The sequence below is a fragment of the Engystomops pustulosus genome, chromosome 4 (assembly GCF_040894005.1).
Source record: "Engystomops pustulosus chromosome 4, aEngPut4.maternal, whole genome shotgun sequence".
In the NCBI taxonomy this organism is placed as follows: Eukaryota; Metazoa; Chordata; class Amphibia; order Anura; family Leptodactylidae; genus Engystomops; species Engystomops pustulosus.
In genome coordinates, this window is record NC_092414.1 from 138496131 (window position 1) to 138523866 (window position 27736).

The following is a 27736-nucleotide window of genomic DNA, read 5'->3' on the forward strand; positions in this document are numbered from 1 at the left end:
AGTGTGTAGTGGAGTGGAGTGTGTGCGCAGTGTGGAGTGGAGTGGAGTGTGTGCGCAGTGTGGAGTGGAGTGTGTGCGCAGTGTGGAGTGGAGTGTGTGCGCAGTGTGGAGTGGAGTGTGTGCGCAGTGTGTAGTGGAGTGGAGTGTGTGCGCAGTGTGTAGTGGAGTGTGTGCGCAGTGTGTAGTGGAGTGGAGTGTGTGCGCAGTGTGTAGTGGAGTGGAGTGTGCGCGCAGTGTGGAGTGGAGTGGAGTGTGTGCGCAGTGTGTAGTGGAGTGGAGTGTGTGCGCAGTGTGTAGTGGAGTGGAGTGTGTGCGCAGTGTGTAGTGGAGTGGAGTGTGTGCGCAGTGTGGAGTGGAGTGTGTACGCAGTGTGGAGTGGAGTGGAGTGTGTGCGCAGTGTGTAGTGGAGTGGAGTGGAGTGTGTGCTTCTTTTTCGTTCCTCCACTGCCCATGGTAGGTCACACACTCTCTGGTCATCGTTTGGGTGCCGCTGGACAAATAATAAGGCAGGGTGCAAGATAAATACAGGATGTTCAGCGGTGTGTAGTGGAGTGTAGTGGAGTGTGTGCTGTGTGTAGTGGAGTGGAGTGGAGTGTGTGCTGTGTGTAGTGGAGTGGAGTGTGTGCTGTGTGGAGTGGAGTGGAGTGTGTTCTGTGTGTAGTGGAGTGTGTGCTGTGTGGAGTGGAGTGTGTGCTGTGTGGAGTTGAGTGGAGTGTGTGCTGTGTGGAGTGGAGTGGAGTGTGTGCGCAGTGTGGAGTGGACTGTGTGCGTGGAGTGTGTGCGCAGTGTGGAGTGGAGTGTGTGCGCAGTGTGGAGTGGAGTGTGTGCGCAGTGTGGAGTGGAGTGTGTGCGCAGTGTGGAGTGGACTGTGTGCGTGGAGTGTGTGCGCAGTGTGGAGTGGAGTGTGTGCGCAGTGTGGAGTGGAGTGTGCGCGCAGTGTGGAGTGGAGTGTGTGCGCAGTGTGTAGTGGAGTGGAGTGTGTGCGCAGTGTGTAGTGGAGTGGAGTGTGTGCGCAGTGTGGAGTGGAGTGGAGTGTGTGCGCAGTGTGGAGTGGAGTGTGTGCGCAGTGTGGAGTGGAGTGTGTGCGCAGTGTGTAGTGGAGTGGAGTGTGTGCGCAGTGTGTAGTGGAGTGTGCGCGCAGTGTGGAGTGGAGTGGAGTGTGTGCGCAGTGTGTAGTGGAGTGGAGTGGAGTGTGTGCGCAGTGTGTAGTGGAGTGGAGTGTGTGCGCAGTGTGTAGTGGAGTGGAGTGTGTGCGCAGTGTGGAGTGGAGTGTGTACGCAGTGTGGAGTGGAGTGGAGTGTGTGCGCAGTGTGTAGTGGAGTGGAGTGGAGTGTGTGCTTCTTTTTCGTTCCTCCACTGCCCATGGTAGGTCACACACTCTCTGGTCATCGTTTGGGTGCCGCTGGACAAATAATAAGGCAGGGTGCAAGATAAATACAGGATGTTCAGCGGGAGCTTCACCAGCGTGTGACTGCTCACATCCTCGGCCAAGCCAATTCTAGCCTTTCTGTTGCCTGAGGCAAAATTTAAAAATGCTGACCCGATGATGCTACCTTACACACTAGTAGTCAGTCAGGGACACAGACATGAGTGACATCTAGCACCTATTACCTTACAGGTGAAGATCTGATCCATCAAGAAGAGGACTTCTTTATGATTTCTCCCGCCTATGGTTAGTCATACAAATAAATTATAGTATATACAGCACCCACAATTTATTAGGTGCCCTAATTTAGCCTCCCTGCAGTAGTGCACAGCCCTCCCCCTGTATACACAGCCTCCCTCCAGTATACACAACCACCTTCCAGTATACACAGCCCTTCTTCAATATACACAGCCTCACTCGAGTATACACAGCCTCCCTCCAGTATACACAACCTCTCTCCAGTATACACAACCTCTCTCCAGTATACACAGCCTCCCCTTTATACACAGCCATGACACCCCCAAAAAACACACTCCCATATACAGATGTCCCCCATGGGTATTATCATTATCATTCAGCCACCATACACACATGCCCCCTCCTTGGGTATATTATTTATAGTCCCCCCTCATATTATAAACCAACCCTACATACAGATGCCCCCACCCTGGAACATCATACACAGTCCCCAGGTATATTTTATACAGCCACTACATTATGAAAGTATACACAACCCCATAAATAGATGCAATTCAGAAAAAAATATTTATAAAGCCCCCTCCAACCAGTATCCTGCCCCCAATGTACATGTAGTGATGCTATGACGAGCGCTAGCTGATCTCTTCTTCTCCCGGTCTTCCTCCAGCAATTTTAACGTCTTATTTGCAGGGATGCAGGCGGTCTATGTCCTGTGCTACATACTGAGTGATGCATAGAAGTTCTATCGATCAGTCCATTATTTGCCTCTGTGCCCCAGGACTTTTGCATCTGCCACTTGATTTCATCTTGCCTCATGACAGATGCAGCCCTGTTTATACCTCTTGTGACACCCCTTCATCCTTATAGACTGCAAGCTCTTGTGAGCAGGGCCCTCACTCCTATTGTTCCATGTAAATGTTTGTAATGTATTATTTTATTTGTCCTCTATGATTTGAAAAGCAGTACGGAATATGATGCGCTATAAAAAATCAAATTATTATTATTATTATTATTAAACTACACAGAAAATGGTGTCACTAGAAAAATAATTGTCCCACAGACAAAAAGCACACATATGACTCTGTAAAAATAACAATACAAAAGGCTTTGTAAAAAGATGAAAAATGTAAAAAGATATAAAAATGTTAAGGGAACCTCTCAGCAGAAGTCTCAGCCTCATTTTGTTGGCAGGTGGCTTCACACCTTTCAGATGATGTTTCTTTTATGGCCCAGTATGGTGGCATCATCCAGAAAACCAACTTGGAAGTGAGATATAAATTTGTTGCATAAAGTCCCAAAAGTGGATAGGTTAACATTCAAGACAAGCATTCCCTGCCTCAGAACCCTACGTTCGCTGTACTTGACAGCCCTGTGTCTAGGACATCATTAACCATCTCTATTGAAACCTGGTACAAGATGTTAATCACAGTGGAAGGAGTGTGCTGAGGCAGGGAGAGCTTGACTTCAGTTCTAAACTCTCTGTTTCCATGACTTCAAAAAATCAATATTTTTCACTGTTGATTTTTTGGATGATGCCACCAAGCTGGGACATAAAAGAAAATGATCCTGAAGGTGTTAGGTTACTTAACAACATACTGTCAGGAGCTATTTAGGTCAATTTCTACTCAGAGGTTCCCTAAATGTCCTAATGATCAGCTAACAATCAAGCAATTGCATGGTTAATTGGACATGTGCTCCTAATGCAACTCAATGCTGGTAATTTATCTTAGTTTTTTCTATTCTCACATATAATTGAGACTATTTTGGTGCATTTACCCCCAATGTGGGAGGAAGGATCATGGATTATAGAAAATCTACAATTTGAAAATGGTCCTTTTGACCCAAACATACCTTTACATAGGGGTAGATAAACTGATGCTGGAGGTTGTCTTGTTTAGGCACAGAAATCAGTAGTTTCATCCATAATTCAATTTATAAAATATGCAAATGACCCTCTGGCACTCCTGTGCTCCTCACACCGCTTGGCATGCTTCAAAGTTCTCCCCCCACCCTCCGTGTCTCGCAACCCTAGAACCGGTGACATCACCAAGCTCTCGGGAGCACTGGCGCATGCACACTGTGGGGCAGATTTATCAAGCAGTCTGAAAGTCAGAATATTTCCAGTTGCCCATGGCAACCAATCACAGCTCAGCTTTCATTTGACCAGTGCTCATGAATATTTTAAAGGGGAGCTGTGATTGGTTGCCATGGGCAATTGGAAATATTCTGACTTTCAGACTGCTTGATAAATCTGCCCCAATATCTTTATCACACAGAGCCGCCTGCAGTGTGGCTCTGCAAACTGACACGAAAGTCTCGTAATCTCGTGAGACTTCCTCCAGGTGAAGTCCACTGCCAATCATCTGGTGGAAATCTCACAAGATTACGAGACTTCCAGGTTAGTTCTCATAGCCACACTGCAAAGCAGGCAGCTGTACATAATGAAGATACAGTGTGCATGCGCCAGAGCTCCCGAGAGCTTGGTGATATCACCGGTTCTCGGGAGCTAGACACAGAGGGTGGGGGGAGAACTTTGAAGTACGCTAGGCACGTGCATAGTTATGCTAATGATCAAGTTTATAAATCAAATTTTGGACGAAACTGCTGATTTCTATTTCTATTTCTGTTCCTAAACAAGACAACCTCCAGCATCAGCTTACCGCTATGTGGAGGTATGTTTTGATCAGAATGACCATTTTTAAATGTTAGATTTCCTTTAACCCGTTATATTATTTTAAGAGGCTTGGTTGTTACAAGGGTCCTGAAACTATTTTTCACATTTTTCATGTGAGTGATAGGAAAGACTGTTATTTTTACATGCACTTTTTTTTTTACCTCCAGGGCCGCAGCTATACGGGAGTGGCGAGACAGGTTGGTTTATGGTCTATAAATTTTTTAAAGCCCCCCTTAGCTATACATGAAAATTGTTATATACCTAGACAACCCCTTTAAACTGCCCTTCATATTAATAACTTTTATAGGAACTCTGTCACCAGCTTTTATACCACTAAAATATCAGTCTGAAAATCGGTCTGAAATATCCTTTCTAGCATCCTTCTTTTATGTGAAAAAATAACTGTTTACCTATACAAAAAGTCACTTTCAAAAACATATGCAAATGTGGTGCACAAAGTAATTTTGTGGCTGATGAGTCACTTTAAGAGGTAGTAGGGGGATGTCACTTCAGATTTTGCTACCTTTGCTATCTTTCTCTATGCAGGCTAGAACTGATGAGAATCACACCTTTCAAACCATGCATTTGGTGCCATTTAAATAAGATAACCTCATCTGACACAGGAAGTGGCTGCAATTATAGGTTTATATAACTAGTGTTGATTTATAATTCAAACAGAAGGACTCAGTCTCATCTATTCAGTGACTTCAATCAAATGTCTAAATAAAAACATTTCAAACAGAAAAAAGAAAGGAGGACTACATTGAATAATCAGACTATTTTTATAAAAAGTGCTTTATTGGATATAAATGGAACTCAAGTCCAGACATTCCAAAGTTAGCTACACAAGAAGAGCTTCTTATGAATTTTCCCTTGGAATCCAGCATAAATAGAAATGAGGAAGCATCGTTATTATTAAAGTTATATTGCACAGTGCTCTTCCCTCTAATGACTTCCAGTCGGTGCCTGATTCTGTAGAAGTGGCTGCATGAAAAGTCCAACAGTTCCTACAACACATACAATGATGAAAATCCATAGAAAGAGTCTATCCACAACCATGGCAACATACTTCCAGTCTTCAATAATCTGCAAGAAATATCCATATAAGTTAAATTGTATTATAATCAAATTTATTGAACCTACCTATTGACCATAATAAAGTTTATAAGTTATAAGAAACAATTTATACATAATGGATTATAGCTCACCTTCACCTCTCCAATTACATCATAACAAGGCTCTGTTCACATTGGCATTATTGGTTCCAAGTTTAAATGGTTTATGGAGAAAATCACTAGTGCTTAAAGAGAACCCGTCATGCAAAATAACCCCCCTAGACTAAATATATTTTCATAAACTGCCATTAGAGAGCATTGCCTCTATCCCTTCATTGTCCCTCTACATGCCTGTAAACCTAAGCAATGAGGTCCTAAAGCTGTATGCAAATGACCTGTGAAATGTCCAATGAAGCATTAGCATATTCAAGCTGTCCACTCTATTCATGAGTGGGAGGTACAGCCACACCCCCAGTGCATGACTGACAGCCTGTATAATGATGTGAGGCTGTATAATGATATCCTTCCTGGTGCTGGTGGCCACGCCCCCTGCAGCCTGTGTATATAGGAGAGATACAGCAGCTCCAGGGTGCAGCCATGTTACAGCAGAACATGTCAGATTCATGTGTAGCTGATGTCTGTGTCTCTCACCTGTATATTAGGAGGATGCAGCATGTCAGCAGATGCAGCACACACTAGCAATACTTTACTATACATTACACACAGACATGAGCAGGGGGAGGAGAGGGGAGGGGTAACAGGGGTGACATCACTGCCTCTGACCATGTGACCAGCCTCATTTACATGATAAAGAATAGATGATTTTACAATGAATAATGTATGAAATAATTAGATAAAGGCTGGGATGGGATCCTTGTGAGCTGCTCCAACAGGTAGAGGTGACAGGACTAGTGGCAGAGACCTGATGACAGGTGTCCTTTAAGGTGGTGCAGCCACCTCTGTTATGATCTCTGATGATTTGGGCGTTTGTTATGGTAATTTTTTGGTTGTGTCAATGTAAATTATATTATAAATTAATTAACAAAAATACTGAATGCAAAAGGAAAATGACTTGTGCTGTGTATGTTACCACCTACATAGCATATGTTTGGAAGACTAAATGCCTGTGTGAAAGGTTTCTGTGCTGCTGAATATAATATGATTTAGGGCTCATTCAAATGGGCGTGTCCATTGTGTGTCCGCAAAAAATGCAGATGTGTGATATCTGTGTGGATCCGTCTTTTATCCGCATCTGCTTTTTTTCCCATCTGCATGTCAAAAACTTTTTCTGAATGAGCCCATAGTCCTGTAAAGCTGAATGATCATGAAATATATAAAGGTTAAAGATAATAGAACTAAACCTTCTGTATATATGATTTAATGTAGGAATCATTTTTATTTATTTCAGGGGCTGTCTACATTGTTCCACCCTTTATTTTTGTTAGTTTTTCTCTACATCATCCCAGTGAGGTAATCATAAGGGCCTACATTTCTTTTCTGTCGTTTGTTTATTGGGTGTGCGTCACAATTATGTCAGACTTCCAACATAAATTTGGTTAGCAGCACGAATACACACCGGAACGCCCCGCTAGTTGTATAGTATTGTTTCGCAGCATTCATAGTGAAGACGCAACACAATACTAGTGGAGACACTTCATAAATACATGTGCAGGTTTTCACATGTATTTATATGCAATATACGCCAGAACACTGACACAGACTGTGGGCCACTGTGTTTTACAATGTGACCATTCAGTTGTACACATAAAGCACAAGTCCTTGAAGACTAATCTGTTTAGTTACACAAGCAATAAAATAAGTAGATCTCACACATGTCAATTTTTATTGTCCCACTGAAGAAAAAGAATGCTATTAATCTGATTTATGGCTGATAATCAATATGGAAATGTAAACAAAATTTAGAGAGATAATTTAAATTCTGCACTATACACCTATAAATTATTAGAAAGTGCACTAGGATCGCAAACCCTAAAATATGCATTACTTTGCGAATATATATATATACCATATGTATTAACCACTTTATTAACTGCCATCCTTTCATTAAAGAAAATCTGCAATGAAAATCAAGCATGATAAACCAGGACACTTACTCATAGATGCAGGCACTGTGACTGTGGTTATTCTCTTATATTTGTTATTTATGGCCTCCTTACTCCTAATGAGCCTGAAGGACTCCGGGGGGTGTCACAAGAGCCCCTCCATGCTGAAGATACACAGGTTATTACAGTGTATAAGAAGCACTGAGATTACATCAGGCAGAGGGAGGGGGAAGTGTTGAGGGAGCAGAGGAATAGGGGGAGACAGTGTAGCCAGAGGTGGGAGGGGCTCTGTTTACACAGGCGCCTTTCTGGTTCATTGGCATACTTTTAAAAGTTGATTTTAGAAGAAAGGAGGCCATGGATATCAAATTTAAGAAAATTACCTCTTATAGTTATATCTATTAGTATGTGTCCCTGGTTTAATTCTTGATCCTGCTTGATTCTAAATACTTTGTGTCCAGAGGAGATTTATATTCACTGGAAGTAAACTATCTGCATTATATAATCATAGATAAGAATCAGAATGGGGTCCAATAGATTATTTGATTTTATAATACTTTAAACAGGCATATGTAATGTTAATCCTTTGCAGTTGTTTACTGTTGCTCTGGATTTTCATTAGCTGACTATTGACCAGTATATGTGACTATGCATTTTATGTATACAAGGATGGCTCTTACACTTTGGTCTTCATCATCACTTTTCATGTGGTCTGCTATAAAGCTCACTCCCTCCATTGCTTCTTGAACCTGTGGAGAGAACTTTCTTGAGTGTCTGTATCGGAAATCTTGGTTTCGATGATGTTCCACCTGTTCATTAAGCCTCTGATCATATGGCCTTGATGATGCAGCATTGACCAGACATGCAGAGTTTTTACACGAGTCCGTCTGTTTTGTCCACAGTTGTGCCCGTGGCTTTTGACCAGATGAGTTGTGCTCTGGACGTCTCATAAAGAGGAAGACTGGAAGTTTTTCCAAAAAACAGTTTTTGACCCACAGTGGCATTGTGTGCGTGCTAGGAGATCTGTGGTGGACATTAAGGACACAGACACTGGTAACTATGGAAAATGTTACCAGAACCATTGTAAACATCAAGTATTTTCCAATAAGTGGAACATCAAGAGAAGTTGGCGGGACAATTTTAGAAATTAGAAGCAAAAATACAGTAAGGGCTAAGAGAACAGATATACACAGGGTCATCTTCTGTCCACAGTCAGATGGAAGGTAAAACACCAATATTGCTAATGAAGTAATAAGGATGCAGGGTATAATCAAGTTAATGGTATAAAAAAGAGGCTTTCTTTTGATGATAAAATCATAGGTAACATCAACATAGGTCGGGTCAAGAGGGTTGACAGTTCTCCTTCCTGGAAGCTTAATGATGTCCCATTCTCCACTTGGTGTGAAATCATCCATGCTGGCGGAGTCTGTGCCAAGAACAAGATCAATTTCTGTATAATCATAAGTCCAGGAACGGAATTTCAAGGTGCAGTTCTGTTGATCAAAGGGGAAATGCTTCACTTCAATTTTGCATGCACTCTTGTAAATGGCTGGAGGTAGCCAAGCAATGCTGCCATTATTCTGCACAACTGCATTGGTGAACAGCGAGACTTCGTATGTTCCATCGGCACTGGTGTCATAAATAGCACATGTTAGAGAACATGACACAACTTAGTTCTAAATGTATACTTTACTATGATACAATTGTATCATTTACAGCATTAAAGTATCTTTGTATAATTAGAAATTCATTTGAGAATGCATTTTCTAGGCATTTAATACCTGGGTGACTAGCAGCCAAAATCTACATTGTAAACTTATATCTTCTGCGATTTTGTAAATAATTCAATTTATGGAAGGTCATGTTATCATAACACCCTTGTTTAATCACCCGTCCATAGATGTATGGACATCTATCCATACACTGTTCAATGTTCTGCTCCTCTAAGTAGAGCAATAACAAAAAGGGGAAATTATACTATGTTCTGTTTAATCAGGCTGTAATATACCAATGTATTGTTATTTTGCCACTTCTGAGGTGCCAGGGTACACCCAATGATGCTGAGCCTGTTGATTCCCCTGCCTTCTGGAACAGGGGAAATGGAACAGCACATGCAGGAGGACATATGGCTGGCAGGCTAACCTTGCCTTACCAATATTACAATAAGATCCACATCGAAGCAGTACTCTAAAAAAAATCACTCTTTTTATTCCACCAAATGTGTCATACAGCACATGAACGTTACACCCTGTCTATGAAGGCATTGTCCTGCTGTATGACACTTTTAGTGAAATGAAAAGAGTTATTTTTTTGGAGAGTTGCTTCTACTTGGATTTTATTGCATAAGTAGAATGATAGATATAAGATATGCAGAAGTGACCTAACCTAATATAGTTTACTCTGCCTAGTGCTATCATCCAACATTAGGAAGGTGGAGTAGAGACCATTGCAGCCAGGCCCATTGAGCTGACAGATATGTAAGAAGCATCACCAATGCTAGCAATATAGATGAGTTGTACATATTCTATAGCAACAATATTTGTGAATAAAGACTATTTAGAATATAGAATGATTTAGCATTCAGGAAGCAAAATAGATTTAAAGCTATACATAATGTAATTCTAGCCAGCATTAGAGGAAATCAATGCTTCAGGAGAACCTGTCATTAGGATTTCACATTTTCACCTAATGACAGGTTCCCATAGTCTTATTAATACTAATTCCCAATCTGCCTTTATAATTGACATTGACATTATTGATTCCACTCACTTTTAAGTTGATAAAAGTACACCTGGCTCTCTGTGAGTAAACTGCATCCAGTCAATCATTGTCAATCATCTGCACACTGCTCTCACAACTTTACTTACTCCTCCCCCTCCCCTCATACTGACGTAAGTTGACAGATTTTCTCACAGCACAGGGTCACCTCATATTTGCTTGAGGGAGGGGGAGGAGGGAGCAGGAAGTATAGATGCAAGAGGACTGTGCACACTGTTGGAATGGCCCACCAAAGTACCAGAAGACCTCCGGTGGGCCCAGGCTCTAATCCAGTACTGGACACCACAGCTACAGAAGAAGACAACCTAATTTGGTGGCATATGAGAGCTTGTTTTCTAGAAGCTGATGGTGGGTGGGCCACCAGCATAATTTATCTGGTGGGATAAGGATCCCCAGTCCAACCCTGAGTGCGCAGAAATTGATGATGACTCCATGACTCAATCCAGTTTCCTGGAAAGGAGCCAGGTAAACTTTTATATACTTTTATCAGTGAGAGGAACCTCTAATGTTAATTTTAAAAGCAAATTGAGAATTAGTATTAAACACTATCGGAACCTGTCATTAGTGAAAAATGTGATATCCTGATGACTGATTCCCTTACATTCAGCTATATAAACCTAGAAATATAAAATTATTACTTATTGTAAAGCACAATGTCAGGCAGCCAGATCTGTTTTGAAGGGATGCGGAGTTTCCTTATGCCATCATATTCAGCTGGATTCCAGGTCAAACGATAATCCACCCACTCCTGAAAAAAGACTTGTCAGTAAAATTGGTATATTTAGTAGGTTAATATACAGGCTTTTAGTGAAAATTCTTCATACTATTATACCTATGTAATAATGCCCTCATAATGAATGTAATAATGTCCTGAGATTAATAACCTCATAGCATTTGCCTTACATTTACATGGTGGTTAAAAAAAACACAGTAAATAGTCACACAATGCTTCTATGACTAGTTTCCTTTCCATGACCTTTGCAGTGGGGTTTTCATTGCTTCAAGGCCTTGATGTCCTAGCTGCATTGTGTTGTACCTGCTTAAAGATGAATAAGACTAATGATTAGACCATGAGGGATTAGCAGGATGTTGTGATGCCTAAAATTCCTTGACACAAGTTGCCCTCAAAATATATAGGGGCTTATTTACTAAGGGTCCGTGGAACGCACTTTCGGCGGATTTTGGAAATTTTCGGGATTTGCGCCACTGTGGCAGCTTTTTAGAAGGGGATTGTGTCGCCCACAAGCTGTTGGACGATCCGACTGATTCGGACTGAGCACGGGATTTAATATTTAAACAGTGTCGCAACCAATGCACTTACATACACAGGGAAGAAAATGGTGAACTATAGCGGACCTGAGTGGGGAAGCGACACTTGCAGGATATCTGGCGCATGATCTTTGTGAATCGCGGCACAGTAAATTGTCGTCGGACAATGCACTTCAGTTGAACTCCGTTGGCCGGGTAAGTAAATGTGCCCCATGAAGTCACACTTGTCTCACAGAGATTATAAATATATAGGAAGTCAATAATAACGGGAGCAGAAGCATGAAATAGATCGACTACAACCCCAGCCTGTGGAAATCATAGTCAACATGCTGGCAGTCCACTATTTAACCCTAATACTGCCCAGTTTTTGGAAGGATTAGTTAGTAGGTGTGAGAGATATCATAGTTCTCTCCAGATGCCATTTTGTCCAACCAGAGGCCATGTTGTCTTAGCCTGGGGCCATGTTGTACAGCCATGTCATGATTCAAGCATCATTTTGTATAAACTTTTTAGAAAATCCTTTGTCCTCGCTATTGTTTACCTTGTCTTTTTCTTGAACTTCTCTGCTTGAAGGCCATGTTGTGACTAAGAGCTAACACAAGGACATTTTGTATACACATTCTCTTTCCCTCTAGTCTAGTATTTTTCCAGTAAAAACTATACATGAAGTGGGGAGGTTCTGGTATATTCAAGCTAACCTATAGCGTTTCAGTATTTTATCGCCTTTTCACACCCTCTGCCAGGTTTTTTTCTGTTCTGATATACATCACTGCCTATTTGAAATAAATGGAAGGATTTGAGTACAGCTTATGACTTAGTATGCTGTCATTCCCTGTGTCCGTATCCCAGTGCTGGGAACAAAGATCTATAAATTTGGCAATCATCTTACAATTGTAGAGGGACTGTTTGAGCCCTAGATTAAAATCTGTATCTTAGGCATTATTATAATTAGATTTCAGTAAAAATAAAACTAAATCTTAAAAAGTTATAAACAATGCAATCAGGTCACCCAAACATTACACATAGAAGGGTTTTATTGAAAATTATACTTGCCTGGTTGAGCCACACATTAGTTGTCATGATTTGCTCTCTTTCATTCTGTGACAAATAGAAAATATTGATTAAGAAAATAACATATCAATGTGGTTTTGAAAATTCACAGCAGTTTAACCCCTTAAGGACGCAGGGTTTTTCGGCCGATTTCTCGCTCTCCAACTTCAAAAATCCATAACTTTTTCATTTTTCCGTGTACAGACCTGTGTGAGGGCTTATTTTGTGCGTAACAAATTTTACTTTCCCGTGATGTTATTTATTTTAACATGCCGTGTACTGCGTAGCTGAAAAAAAATTCCAAATGTGGAAAAATTGAAAAAAAACGTCACGTGCGTCACGTTCTCGTGGGCTCAGTTTTTACGACTTTCACTCTTCGCTCCAAATAACATGCCTACTTTATTCTTTGGTTCGGTGCGATCGCGGTGATACCAAATTTATATAGGTTTTATTGTGTTTTAATACATTTTCAAAAATTAAACGAATGTGTACAAAAAAGAAAAAAATTTTTTTGCCATCTTCTGATGCTAATAACTTTTTCATACTTTGGCGCACGGAGATGTGTGAGGGGTCATTTTTTGCGAAATGAGGCGACGTTTTCATTGCTTCCATTTTGAGGTCTGTGCGATATTTTGATCATTTTTTATTTCATTTTTTATGTTATGTAAAAAGGTGTAAAAGTCGCATTTCGGACATTTGGGCGCCATTTCCCGCCTCGGAGGTCACCGCCGGCCGTAACCGTTTTTATATTTTGATAGATCGGGCATTTTGGGACGCGGCGATACCTAATGTGTCTGTGATTTTTACTGTTTATTATGTTTTATATCCGTTCTAGGGAAAGGGGGGTGATTTGAACTTTTAATATTTTATTAATTTTTTTTATTTTTTAAACTTTTTTTTTTCTTTTTTTTTTCACTATCTTTTAGACCATCTAGGGTACATTAACCCTAGATGGTCAGATCGCTGCTACCATATACTGCAATACTTCTGTATTGCAATATATGGCATTTTTGCAGCACATTCATTACAATGAGCCACTGGCTCATTGTAACGAATCTGCAGCTGCCAGATAGCCTCGTGTCAAAAGAAGACACGAGGCTACCATGACAACCGATCGCCGCCCCCCGATGACGTTCGGGGGCGTGGCGATCGAAAAAAAGATGGCGGCGCCCGCGCGCCGCCGTCTTTTAAATGCCGCCGGCGACTTTGCCGGCGGCAACGGGGGGGTTAATAGCCGTGATCGGTGCTAGCACCGACCGCGGTTATTAGCGGTGGGGGTTTTATGCATTTTGCAAAAACCCCCACCTTTGTATGAAGAGGACTCAGCCCGTGAGCCCTCTTCATACATCCCTTATACCTCTGCGCCGTAGAGCTACGGCGCAGAGCGTTAAGGGGTTAAGAGAGAAAGGCCTCATGCACTCAAATGTGTAATAGGGTCATGTGCTAGTGTCTTTATTTCAGCGGCTAGCATAAATCCCCATTACTCTCTATGTGCTTGTGCCGGTGCATCCGCTACTCTTTGTCCAAGCCAAATGCCTGTGCCACAAATTGTAGAACAATAAGGCCCATGCAGTCTATTTCTGTTATCGGTGTGACAAGAGATCACATTCCCTTGTTTGCGGACTGAAAAGAGCATGTGGCCTTAATCCAAGAATGTCTTTACACAACCCCATCACGTAACTTCTATGCTGGTCTTGTGATCAGTCGTTGACCAGGACATTTACAAAATATGTAGGATTTAAAAAAAAAATTACAGTCTAAATACATTAAATAAAGATACGATAAATAAATGAAAAATTGTGATTATTCTAATGTAAATTCTGCTTTCCCTCTTCCTAACAGCCACAGCATACTTGATACAAGGAAGCAAATATTTTCCAGATGCTGACCTTAATGTTTTTAGGCTTTATAGTCATACAATAAAGTGTTTTCTGAGTCAGAGAACGGAGCGCGTAGTTAAATCCAATAGAAGACATAATGCATATGGAATCTAATAGACCTTGTAATTTCATTTGTAAACAACTCACTGATGTATAAGAGCACATATCAACATTTCAAGCTACTCTGAAAACACTAGATTACAATCATTATAAGGCTTTTTACAGGCACTTTGGAGCACTGGACATACAACAGTGTGTCAAATTGCTTTATAATGAGGAAAGCTTGCAAAGGAGTAGAAACAGTGATGCACATTTGTAAAAATTTATAATTAAATCACAAAAAGTACAAATATAATGCATTATAGATTTTTACAGGAAAATAATAATCTACAGATAACAACCTAGTCTTGTAGCATCTTACAGTACAAAGGAAACATGTCTGTTTTTTTCACTATAAGCTATCCTAGAATGTGCAGCCACACCATGTTATTAGACTTCTTGTAGGTCATGCTTGGATTAAGGGGGCATTGTTTTCCATTTCCCACCTTGGAAAACGTATTTGCATATTTCGCAGGGCTAGTTGTAGTCAGGAATTTAAATTTTTTTAACTCCCTTCACCACACTCATGCCAAGTAGTTGGGAGGGAGCAGTGATGTTATATTTAAAATGAAAAATGTTTGAATATCTCATGGAGCACTGTTCAATCCATCCTCCATATATACACGGCCATCCACCTAAACTGACAGCCCAGACAAGCATCACGCTGGAGTTGCTGCTGAGATTCAAAGCTCAGATGGAAGAATCTCTTCACAGGAAAACTATTAGTTGCACACTCTAAAAATCTGTTCTTTTTTGAAGAGTGGAGGGAACACAGTAAACATATGGCAGGAGGGACTCAGAACCAAAATGGTACATTTTGGCCTAAATGCCAAAAGCCTGGAAGAAATTCAACATTGCACATCACACTGAACACACCATCCCACTGTGAAGAATGGCGATTAAAGCATCATTCTATCGAGACGCTATATGTGGTGGGCAGCACGGTGGCTTAGTGGTTAGCATTAGAGCCTTGCGGTGCTGGGGACCTGGGTTCAAGTCCCCGGGTCAACATCTGCAAAGAGTTTGTATGTTCTCTCCATGTTTGCATTTGGGTTCTCCAAGTTCCTCGTACACTCCAAAACATACTGTTAGGTTTATTAGATTGTGAGCCCCGTTGGGGACAGGGACTGATTTGGCAAGCTCTGTGCAGCGCTGCGTAATCTGTGTGTGCTATATAAATAAAGGAATTATTATTATTAATTATTATAAGTGAGTAGGGATTAGGATGCTGGTCAGATTTTATCAAAAGATGAATGAAGACTTGAGACTGCTTTAGGTTCTGCTTCCAGCATGATAATGAGCATAAACATAAAGCTAAAGCTACAATAGTGTATTTGTGTTGAAATGATCCAAAATCCAGACCTAAATCCCAGTGAGAATTAAAGGCACATCCCAACAGAATTTCATCTTTCATTACAACCAAAGTAGAGTCCTACAAAGTATGTATAAATATACACACTCCCCATTTCAGTTTTTTAATTTGCAAAAATTAGCAAAAAGCGATTATTATTTTCTTTAAACTTTACAAATACTTCATTATTTGTGTTGCTCTATCAAATAGAATATCAATAAAACATATGTAAGTTTTTGGCTGTAGCATTTAAGAATGAGGAAATGTTCGCACAGTAAAACAGGCATTTTGGGTGCCCATGGCCATCCAAACTATCCACCAAATTTTATACCCAGAGGGATCTGCATCCATGAAATCCTCGTAAATCTTCTCCTGTTCTCAATACACATGTACACAAGAGCCATTTCAGGTCCTTTGAAGGCCCTGAAACAGCAGATTGAAAGCAGGTAGAAGGGAGGCATCCTCCATTCCCCAAGAAGCTTGATTCTAGTACCACATGTAGGAAGTGATTACAGACTTGTAGGGGCTATAAGATTCATACAGCCCAGGGCCCATGGCAGTCTTAATCCACCTGCAACACCCCTGCCAATACATAGGCAGACTAGTAGTTGTGAACAACGCCCTGTCCAGGTTAGGAGCTGACAGGGGGAGTCGCAAAACCTCTTTGAAGGTTCCAGAACCTGGTTATTACATAATAGCAGCAATGGTTAAGTGGATTCAAGTTATTGACAAATTGTTGGCTGTATTGTAAACTGGAGTGTGATTGGAGAAGTGCTACCGCCTGACCAGGAGAATAAAACCCCTTGACAGGGAGGGGCACAAGGTCAGTCCAGTCAGTTAGTGTTCAGAGTTACAGTGAAGAGAGAGACAGTGTCAATACACCATCAGTGCTGACACTTATCTTAATCCCAGAACCAGAATCAGGAGACTCAGAGCTGCAGCTTCCACAGCTCTGACACAACTCCATCCCGGTCTGCATCTACTACCAGGCTGGTGCCCTATTCCTATTCCTCTCCAAGACCACTCCAGTAATCCGAATCTGCTGTGAGACCGTTTAGGCCTGTTGCCTGCTGTTGTTAAATAAACTGTGTGTTATTTTGCACTTTGTTGCCTCCGTCTGATCCCTGGATATGGCTGTATCACCACCACGGGCTCCCCATCCATTACCCAGGGACATATATTACAGACAATGAGGGGTTGCCTCAGGGAGAACCAGTACATCAGCTTCTCCCTCCATATTTCTTGCACACACCAACTGCTGGAGACCTGCCAGGTTGTAGGACAGCCCTCTGGTCCCCATAACAAGCACTGTGGCCACAGCGTGCCTAGGCCGCAACCTCAAGCCACTCCGGTATTCTGGGCCCCAGCTGCTTCCGGGCCCCAAGAAAAGGCTAGGCCCCGGTGGGAGATGTTGCACACCCCTGGGTAGGTATATAAAGATTTAGACCTAAAGTTACCCCTGAAATGTCTTGTGATTCAGAAATTAAGCTGCTCTGTCTTTATGTAGGGCACTTGTACAATATTTATGTCTCAACATCCAGTCAACATTTGTTGTTAAATTTGTTGTTTATATGTTTGTTGTGATATGATTAGCAAATTGGGAATGACAAGAAGCATGACATAAGACTTCAGAAAGCCATGTTCTCCTTTAACCTTCCCTTCTGATGTGTCAGATCATTGTAAGTAGAAAGTGTCACAATGTTTCTTGACAGATGTCCTTTAGGGCTTATGTCACACATGGAAACTCATAGGTTTATGCTGCACACAGTTACCAAAAAGATACCTATCAGTGACAGAGAAGAATATAACAAACATGGACATCTGGATAGGAAAGAACAGAACAGAAAACATGAGAGAAAACAGATGCAATCTCTCACTAAGAGGAACATGCACTGGAGGCTAACATAATCAAGGAGGCTTCTAATCACATTACAGCCTGGCCAGATAACATTCATTCAGCCATGCAACATATATAAGGGAAAGGGAATTTCCAGAGATTTAAACATAAACTGATCAGGATGTGTATATCAGGCTGTACAATATAAATAATACATTAATACTGATAATCCAATATTTTATTTGTCCCATCATTGTATGTTTTTTTAAATACATGTTAAGTTTCTACTTATTGACTTCCTCAATGTTAAAACTAAACTATACTTCACATTATTTTTTTTTATAAAGGGTTTCCAAAAGTTACCCACCCACTAGTAGGGAAAGTGTTAAAATAATAGAGGAACTATTCAATTCCCTTATGCCTCAGCACTGCTGATGTGATGATAGCCTACAAAGATGAGGCGAGGGAACACGGAGAGGGGTCACAAGTGCTTTGGGGGACGTTTAATAGCAGGAGAAGCTATAGCCTAGAGCCAATCCAAAATTCGGCAGTGCTCCGGTAACACCCCAAAGCAATTTTGTTTCATTTAAATAAATGTAGTAAAAATAATGAAGTATATTTTATTACTATATTAGCGGAGCAACACTGCTAATAAACATATAATTGTCAGCAGTGTTAATGGTTAATAAAGTTGTAATGTGCTGGTAGATTTCATATAAAGTGTAAGGTATATGTCACGAACCCGACTCACCGGAGTTCACACACTGGGATAACTACTCTATGGAGTCCCAGAATTTAGCCCTTAAGCTCCGCCCACTTCCACAAAATGGCGTCCTTACGCTAAATTTACTCCACAGAATCCACACTGCCACCACCCACGAGTTACTTATGCAAAGAAGGTAGTAGGCACCTCAACCACACAGACAATGCACCCTGATGATAACTCAGCACATGCACTCACTACTTACACTATATTACAATTATAAACTCACACAGAACATGCAATCGCTTACTACATGGACTATGCTAATAATGACCTCTGGTAACGTGATTCCCTTCAGAGACTCAGATTCTTTAAGGCTACAAGCAGAGGCTTATTAAAAAGTTTTAATTTACATAAAAATGCAGTACACTCAAAGAATTAAATTGTCAGATAAAATGAAAAAAGGATTAAAACAATACACATACAATACTTACAAACAGTTAGGGAAGAGCGAAACAAAAAATTCTTGCTAGTGGAATAGGAAGAAATTCTTTGGCCCGAGGACAGGGCATAAGCATCGATCCAGCCTTCTATTGTCATAGAGTCACCCAGACTGAACACTACTATGTGGCTGCTTCATTAATTTAAGCCCAGGTGATTTTTTGACCCCCACCCCTGGCTGTGATGTCACTGTGAGGGGGATTTTTCTATCCCCCTCCCATCAGTGAGCTACTTTTTGGGTCTGGGTTGTTATCAGAACCCCATAACTTTTGATTGGGAGATGGCACAATTGTGCCATGGCTTCCAACAAAACGGGCATGTTATTCCCATTAACCCCATACCAAACTCGGGGTGTCTTAGCCTAATATCAGGGGTGTTCTGCTATTGGCTGCCTTCCATTGCAGCTAATGTTCTGATTTTCGGTCCAGAAGTGTGTCTAGACCCCATAACTGTCCTGTGTAACTTGGGACCTATAATTATGAATTATGTCCCAGTTATGGACAGCTATGATATTCCCCTTTGTCAGCAGTTTTCCGTTATCCCCAGATACCCGGTGAAGCCAACTGAGAGGGTTGTGGTCCGTTACCACGGTGAACTTTCGGCCATATAAGTAGGGCTGTAGTTTCTGTAGGGCCCACACAATGGCAAGGCATTCTTTTTCTATGGTGGCATAGGCCACCTCCCTGGGTAAGAGTTTCCTGCTTAGGTATAGGATGGGGTGCTCATCTCCCTCTGGGTTGACCTGGCTGAGTACCGCACCCAAGCCATAGGCGCTGGCGTCAGTCTGGACTATGAACTTGCGGCTGAAATCTGGACTCTGTAAGACTGGAGAGCTAGTCAGAGCCAATTTCAGAGCCGCCATGGACCGCTCACAATCGGCAGTCCAGCTGACTACCTGTGGTAGTTTCTTCTTTGTGAGGTCTGTGAGGGGCTTGGCCAGGGTACTGTAGTTAGGGACGAACTTACGGTAGTACCCAGCTGTTCCTAGAAATGACATCACCTGTTTCTTCGTTTTGGGGGTAGGCCAATTTGCAATGGCCTCTACTTTCCCTGGCTCGGGCTTAAGTGTCCCCCCACCTACCAGGTGTCCTAGGTATTGCACCTCAGACATGCCTATCTGACACTTCCCAGGCTTGATGGTGAGACCGGCTTCCCGGAGGCGCTTGAGCACCTGTGACAGGTGTGTCAAGTGCTCCTCCCATGTCTGGCTAAACACTGCAATATCATCCAGGTATGCCACAGCAAACCCTTCAGACTTACTTAGCAGTTTGTTCACCAAGCGCTGGAATGTGGCAGGGGCATTCTTCATGCCAAAAGGCATGACTTTAAACTCATATAGTCCAAAGGGGGTGATGAAGGCGGACTTTTCCTGCGCCTCCACTGTCATGGGAATCTGCCAATACCCCCTACTTAAATCCATGATGGTGATATACTGGGCGCTGGTGAGTTGATCCAAAAGCTCATCTATGCGGGGCATTGGGTAAGCGTCAAAAACTGTGATGCTGTTCAGCTTCCTGTAGTCCACACAGAAGCGTGTGGTCTTGTCCTTTTTGGGGACAAGCACCACAGGTGATGCCCACGCACTTTGAGACTCTTGGATCACCCCCAGTCCCAGCATTTACTCCACCTCCCTCTTAATGTCAGCCCTTACTTCTGTAGAAACCCGATATGCACCCTGTCTGACTGGTGGGTGTTCCCCCATGTCTACATGATGAGAGGCTAGTGGGGTTTTTCCTGGTTTACCGTTGAAAATGTCAAGGTATGGGTTGAGGGTCTCTCTCAGCTGGGATTTCTGAGATCCAGACAGCTTAGCGCTGACTATGGCATCCTCAATGGACCCTCCCTCCTGTGCGGATGCCACTAAGTCAGGCAAGGCCTCCCTTTCTCCCTCCTCTGGTATACTGCAAACTGGCAGGACGCACGTATCCCTATCATGATGAGCCTTGATCATGTTGACATGAAAAACCTTGTGCTTCTTGCGAACATGGTCGATCGTGACTACATGGTTCACGTCATTTAGGCGTTGATGAATGGGATATGGGCCTTCCCACGCAGCTTGGAGTTTGTTTTGGGTAGTGGGGATCAGGACCCACACCTTCTGGCCCACCTCATACACTCTCTCCCTGGCGTTCCTGTCATACCACCGTTTCTGGTCGGCCTGGGCTTGAGTCAGTTTCTCCTGCACCATCCCTGTCAATGCCTGCAGTCTGTCCCTGAACTTCAGAACATAGTCAACTACAGAGACCTCTGGTGACCCTAATTCTCCCTCCCATGACTCCTTCATGAGATCTAGTGGGCCCCGTACCTTCCTGCCATAGAGAAGCTCAAAGGGAGAGAATCCAGTCGATGCCTGCGGTACCTCTCTGTAAGCGGATAGCAGGTGTGGTAGATAACGATCCCAGTCCTTCCCATGGGTATCTGCAAACGTCCGGAGCATCTGTTTGAGGGTCCCATTAAACCGCTCACAGAGTCCACCCGTCTGCGGGTGATAAGGACTGGCTACCAAGTGCTGCACCTGTATTTTCTTACAGAGGCACTGCATAAGGTGAGACATAAACTGGGTCCCCTGATCTGTGAGCATCTCTCTGGGGAACCCTACACGAGAGAATATAGTGAGGAGCGCATCTGCCACCTTGTCAGCCCGGATGGATGACAATGCCACGGCCTCTGGGTAACGTGTGGCATAATCCACAACCGTCAGGATGAAGCGTTTACCTGAGCTGCTGGTGACATTCACAGGGCCTACAATGTCAACAGCAATTCTCTGGAAAGGCTCCTCAATTATGGGTAAAGGGATGAGGGGTGCTCGCTGGACCTGGCCGGCTTTCCCCACCCTTTGACATACTATACAGGAACGGCAATATTCCGCCACATCATTCCCCATATTGGGCCAATAGAAATTCAGCTTCAGTCGACTTTTGGTTTTACTTATCCCCAGATGGCCTGCTAGTGGTATCTCGTGGGCAACTCTCAAAAGCTGCTCCCGGAAAGGGCGAGGTACCACCAGTTGCCTATCAAGGGATACATCCTGCTGGGGGTCAGTGTGAAGGCTCTGTCTATATAGCCTACCCTGGTCCCATGTAATACATTCCTTGTCCCCCTCCTCAGGGGTCTGACCAGCCCTCTCACGTAGCTTGTGTAGACTCTCATCTGAGTGCAGGGCGTCCAGAAACTGGCGACGCTCTGACTCTGTACTGGTTAATAGTTTAACCCCTTGACTGGTCTCAGCCACTGGTGACAGGCTGTCAGTCTGCTCCTGTTCCTCTGTAACCCGGACAGCAGGAGGTTCAGGACTCAGGCAACGGTGAGCTTCCTGAAGACTCCGACTGCGGGTTACAGCGGACACGGACACACCACACTCCAGCTTTTGGCGCAGAGCTGTGGGTGTTAACATACTACCACTCTTAGCCACACAGTTAAACTCTACATCATTACTATGTTCACATTCATGGTCTATGGCATTAAAAGCTAGGTTAGAAACAGGTAAATGGTTACTACACATTTCAACAATATCACATGATGCATCATCGTCACAGTCTACAGTAGACACAGTCCCAACAATATCAGATGTTAACTCACGTGGGGCACCAGGGATGCCTGTGTCCTCATCGGCATCCTGGATTACATATCTAGAGACCAGACGCCCCAGGTCGGTCCCCAGCAACACATTGGTAGGAATTTTATCCGTTACACCCACGTCTGTCATCCCTCTCCCCGCCCCCCAATCCAGGTACACCCGGGCCATGGGCAATGCAGGGGTGAGGCCTCCAACCCCCGCAACTGTAAGAGTCCGTCCTGGGATGAGATCCTCCGGCTTGACAAGTGTGGGGTGCACAAGGGTCATCTCTGCACCGGTATCCCTCAACCCCATTGTGACATTGTCACCCACAGTAACCTCCTGTAGGTTGTCACCAACCACCCGCTTACTCCCACCCACAAACAAAACAGATAGTGAAGACGATGTTGGTTTGGGCAAAGGGGTGGTCTTCCTCTTCTGTGGGAATGTAATGCTGATGTGCCCCGATCGGTTGCAAACAAAACACCTGCGTTGGTCTCCCGCTGGCTTAAATGACGAAGAAGGGGATGCCCCAGAAGCTTTGTGGGAAACTGTAGAAGAGTTAACAGGGGGCTTACCCCCCTTCCATCCTGCAGCTGCAGGTTTCTCGGGCACTCTGCTGGCAGCAAACACATCTGCCAGCTGGGCAGCCTTTTCCAAGGATTTTGGCTCCCGTTCTCGTATGAACTGTCGCACCTCCACTGTACAGGTGTGAATAAATTGGTCCATGGCGATCAGGTCATCCATCTCCTCTAGAGTGGTCACACCCCATCCTCTGGACCATTGTTTCACCAGGTTTAGCAGTTTCCTGGCAAACTCGGCATAGTTATCCGTATCTGTCCGCCTGACAGTACGGAAACGCTCCCTGTATACCTCTGGAGTGAGGTTAAAACGCTGTATCAGAGCCCTTTTGTTTGCCTCATAATCGGGCTCCACAGAGGCAGGTAAGGCTACAAACGCCTCCAGTGCTTTGCCTTTAAGTCCAGGGGTAAGGTATCGGGCCCATTCAGCAGGCGGCAGTTGAAATTGCCTGCAGACCCTCTCAAATCCTTGCAAAAAGACATCCAGGTCCCCATCATTCTCCAGGACAGGAAAACGATCCAGGCGGGGCCTAAAAGAAACACTGTCCACGGACTCACTCTGTGATGATGGTGAAGTTCTTTGCTGTTGTTGGAGCTGTATCTGGGCCATCTGCAGCTCATGCTCCCGCTCTGCTTGGCGTTCAGCAAACTCACGTCTACGTTCCTCAGCCGCCCTCTCTGCTCGGGCAGTTTCCAGCGCTGTTTGGTGTTCAGCAAATTCATGCTCTGCTTGGGCAGCTTCTCGGGCAGCTTCTCGGGCTGCCTGTCTCTCCCGTTCCTGCATCAACAGCTGTATCCTAAGGCTAGGATCACAGTCACCGATCTGCTGGAGAATTAGAGAAAAAGAAGTGTCCATACCGCTGGCGCCGCCATGCCCAGCCGGTTGCTGCAGGACATCTCCTATCGGTTCCTCTGAGGCTGGAGGTCCCTGGTCCGGTTCTGCAGAAGGATGGGACTGCAAATCAAACGCCACCAGCGTTCTGGCCCGTTGTTATTAGCCCTCTCTCCGCACAGAGAGTCAGCAGATCAGCCTTGGATCTGTTTCTGTATACCTCTGCCATCTTAGCAGTGGTCTCAAGTTAGCAAACAAAAGATAGATAAGAAAAGAGGGGGAGGGGAACTGTTTTGCACGTATGTATATTGACTGACAAGTTTTGAGTGCACTGAGTCTCTTGCTTGTGGACTATAGTATTAGGAATACTTCAGCCCTTAAGTGAAAGGGTTAATTGCTTAAACCAAACACTTAAAGCCTTAACAGTGTAATAAAAAATTATACACTATCCCACCGCTGCCACCAATCTGTCACGAACCCGACTCACCGGAGTTCACACACTGGGATAACTACTCTATGGAGTCCCAGAATTTAGCCCTTAAGCTCCGCCCACTTCCACAAAATGTCGTCCTTACGCTAAATTTACTCCACAGAATCCGCACTGCCACCACCCACGAGTTACTTATGCAAAGAAGGTCGTAGGCACCTCAACCACACAGACAATGCACCCTGATGATAACTCAGCACATGCACTCACTACTTACACTATATTACAATTATAAACTCAGAACATGAAATCGTTTACTACATGGCCTATGCTAATAATGACCTCTGGTAACGTGATTCCCTTCAGAGACTCAGATTCTTTAAGGCTACAAGCAGAGGCTTATTAAAAAGTTTTAATTTACATAAAAATGCAGTACACTCAAAGAATTAAATTGTCAGAGAAGATGAAAAAAGGATTAAAACAATACACATACAATACTTACAAACAGTTAGGGAAGAGCGAAACAAAAAATTCTTGCTAGTGGAATAGGAAGAAATTCTTTGGCCCGAGGACAGGGCATAAGCATCGATCCAGCCTTCTATTGTCATAGAGTCACCCAGACTGAACACTACTATGTGGCTGCTTCATTAATTTAAGCCCAGGTGATTTTTTGACCCCCACCCCTGGCTGTGATGTCACTGTGAGGGGGATTTTTCTATCCCCCTCCCATCAGTGAGCTACTTTTTGGGTCTGGGTTTTTATCAGAACCCCATAACTTTTGATTGGGAGATGGCACAATTGTGCCATGGCTTCCAACAAAACGGGCATGTTATTCCCATTAACCCCATACCAAACTCGGGGTGTCTTAGCCTAATATCAGGGGTGTTCTGCTATTGGCTGCCTTCCATTGCAGCTAATGTTCTGATTTTCGGTCCAGAAGTGTGTCTAGACCCCATAACTGTCCTGTGTAACTTGGGACCTATAATTATGAATTATGTCCCAGTTATGGACAGCTATGATATTCCCCTTTGTCTGAATTTGGAGGGAAAAACATGCAGTCTGTGGCTTCTTTTCATCCCCCACTAGCTAGACTACTCTGGCCGAAAGGTGTTAATTTTACCACTTAGAAGACCATGCTTCTCTGATCAAACACAGACTCTCTAGGGTTTTATAACCACCCTGCCAGGCTCATCTTCTGGCTGGTCTTAAACAAATGGAGCCTAATGATTTATAACAGGCAGAATGAAACACAAAGAAAGAAAAAAAATATATATATATAACAAACTGTGGAGGAGTAATATTATTATCACAGTATAGTTTTTACATTTTATTTTACCCCATTCCATAATCTGGGATACATTTTCATAAATACTGGGGAGGATTGGGGGGGGGGGAGGACGTGCCTGTGACTGACAGATTCCAGCATCTCTAACTTCAGATGATATAATTTGCTAGGGCTGGGAGATGCAATCTGTAAATGGAAAGGTATATAATGTCCATTAGTTTGATCAATTAGATCCATTTCTAGACATATTGCCATTATTGATATTTCCACGTCAGACATTACAAAACTTTACATGTAGTGTCCTAAATTCATCACATAGAATAACATTGCTTTTTATTCCATAATTATGTACTTATTTTCTCGGACCTTTCTGTTTGTAGACATAAAAGCATAGCGATGATATGATATTTGGTTATTTGCATTTCCTCACATGTGAAAGACAGAAGGTAGACTCTTACCACACTGATGAGTTGAGCCAGTGACAACTGGAGCTGGATGGAGACCAACTGGGTATTATTGTAAGCTGGACGGATTAGTTTATTATATCTATCTTTCCGTAGAAGGTTGTCCATTAATCTTTCTTCAGCATCCGCTGCTATGCTATCTAGATAAAGGAATGACATAACATATATATTTAGTATTGTTAAATTATTCACGTTAAAGAAAATAAATGTTGCATAGGTGTGCATAATGCATAATGTGAGGGTTATTTCAATTACAACCAACTTTGCATAAATCAACAGCATAATTGACTACAAGAAACTCTGTAATATATCTTATTAGAGGAAAGTGCTTCTTTGTCCACATACTTTGGTGCCTTGTCATTGGCCCACTTTTCATCGTTGTCCGTATTTTACTTTAAATTTCAACTTAATTCCATCTTGCTAAAGATCAGGTAAAAGAGAGCAGTGATTCACAGAAGATAGTCTCCTCCCAGGAGCTACAAGTGCACAGCAAACTCACAGTCAGGGCTACAGGGATAAGTCTCATAATCACAAGGAACAGTGTTACTCCTTACGTACACACAACGGAGTACTGTTTGTTGCAAAGTTTGATGAAAAGTGTGATATGCAGCAAGCTATTTATATAATGCATATGTGAGGTATAAGCAGCAACCAATAGCGTAATCTTGCTTGGTATATTGTTCCAACATATTTATACAAATCCTTTCTGAGTGCTGATCTTACTCACATTGGGGCACAGTTACTAAGGCTTTGAGCCACTTTGCGATGCACTTTTTTTTGGATGGTGGCCTCTTTTCGATTCCATTTTTTTCTCAAATATGCCATTTTAGTGCCAAATATATTTTGTCCAACTCATTCACCTAGGGACAGACACCTCAAAAATAATGATGCAGGTTCTCTCGGTTATGGCAATACCCCATATGTGTCAATAATCTACTTGCTGGGGACACAGCAGGGCTCAGAAGGGAAGTGGAGTGCCATGTCATGTTAGCAGAGCCCCAGAGGTGTCAGTACAATAGAAAACCTTGAGAAATGACAACATTTTGGAAACTTCACCCCTCAAAGCATTTATCTAGAGTTGTATTGAGAATTTTGACCCCCGAGATGTGGGTCAAAGTTTAATGCAAAAAGAATGATGCAGATCAAAATTAGCATTTTTTTCTCAAATGTGCCATTTTAGTGCAAATTTTGTGCAAATTTATGTAGGGTTATAATGAAATGTGGTCTCCCTTTAAAATTTACCAGGGACTCAATAGATATGTGTGGGGGTATATACTTCCATAAATTTGGCACTCAATGGATTAATATGGGCCTAACCTTATATAGACGATCATATCTGGGGTCATATCTTTGAGATGGTAATGTGTATTATCAACATAATGTAAAAATTTATAGAAGGCTTGAAAGCGCATCTATCTCATCGCCATGCGGAACATTAGAGTGTGGCACAAAATGTCTGTATTCCAAAAGTCCCTGATTTTTTACTTTTTAGCAGTCCCATAAGCAGTACCATTCCCCAATATTTCTCCATCCTTGCTGCAGTGACAGGGTTCCAATGTGTTAAAAGAAGTGGAGTTTGGGGCAATATGTTGTGCAACATAGAGATTGGTCTGGGATACTATCATACCAATTAGGTCCTCACTAAAAAAAATCTTATAATAGTCTATTGCTCCGAGCCCTTTCGTATCTCTGTGTATCCCAGGCACT

At 42.8% G+C, this 27736-nt stretch overlaps 2 protein-coding genes across 2 annotated transcripts in view; both read right to left on the minus strand.

Annotated features, from left to right (window-relative positions):
* Positions 1–3659, minus strand: part of LOC140127234 (neuronal acetylcholine receptor subunit alpha-3-like) — a 35340-nt gene extending 31681 nt beyond the window's left edge. The window contains exon 1 of the mRNA XM_072147666.1: positions 3476–3659. The gene's annotated coding sequence lies outside the window, so the exon portion shown is untranslated. The remainder of the gene's footprint in view (positions 1–3475) is intronic.
* Positions 3660–5094: 1435 nt separating this feature from the next.
* Positions 5095–27736, minus strand: part of CHRNB4 (cholinergic receptor nicotinic beta 4 subunit) — a 30258-nt gene continuing 7616 nt past the window's right edge. The window contains exons 2-6 of the mRNA XM_072147669.1: positions 26024–26169; positions 12517–12561; positions 10833–10942; positions 8097–9045; positions 5095–5384 (exon numbers count right to left, since the gene is read on the minus strand). Of these exons, the coding sequence (XP_072003770.1) occupies positions 5244–5384; positions 8097–9045; positions 10833–10942; positions 12517–12561; positions 26024–26169 (1391 nt within the window). The 3' untranslated portion in view covers positions 5095–5243. The remainder of the gene's footprint in view (positions 5385–8096; positions 9046–10832; positions 10943–12516; positions 12562–26023; positions 26170–27736) is intronic.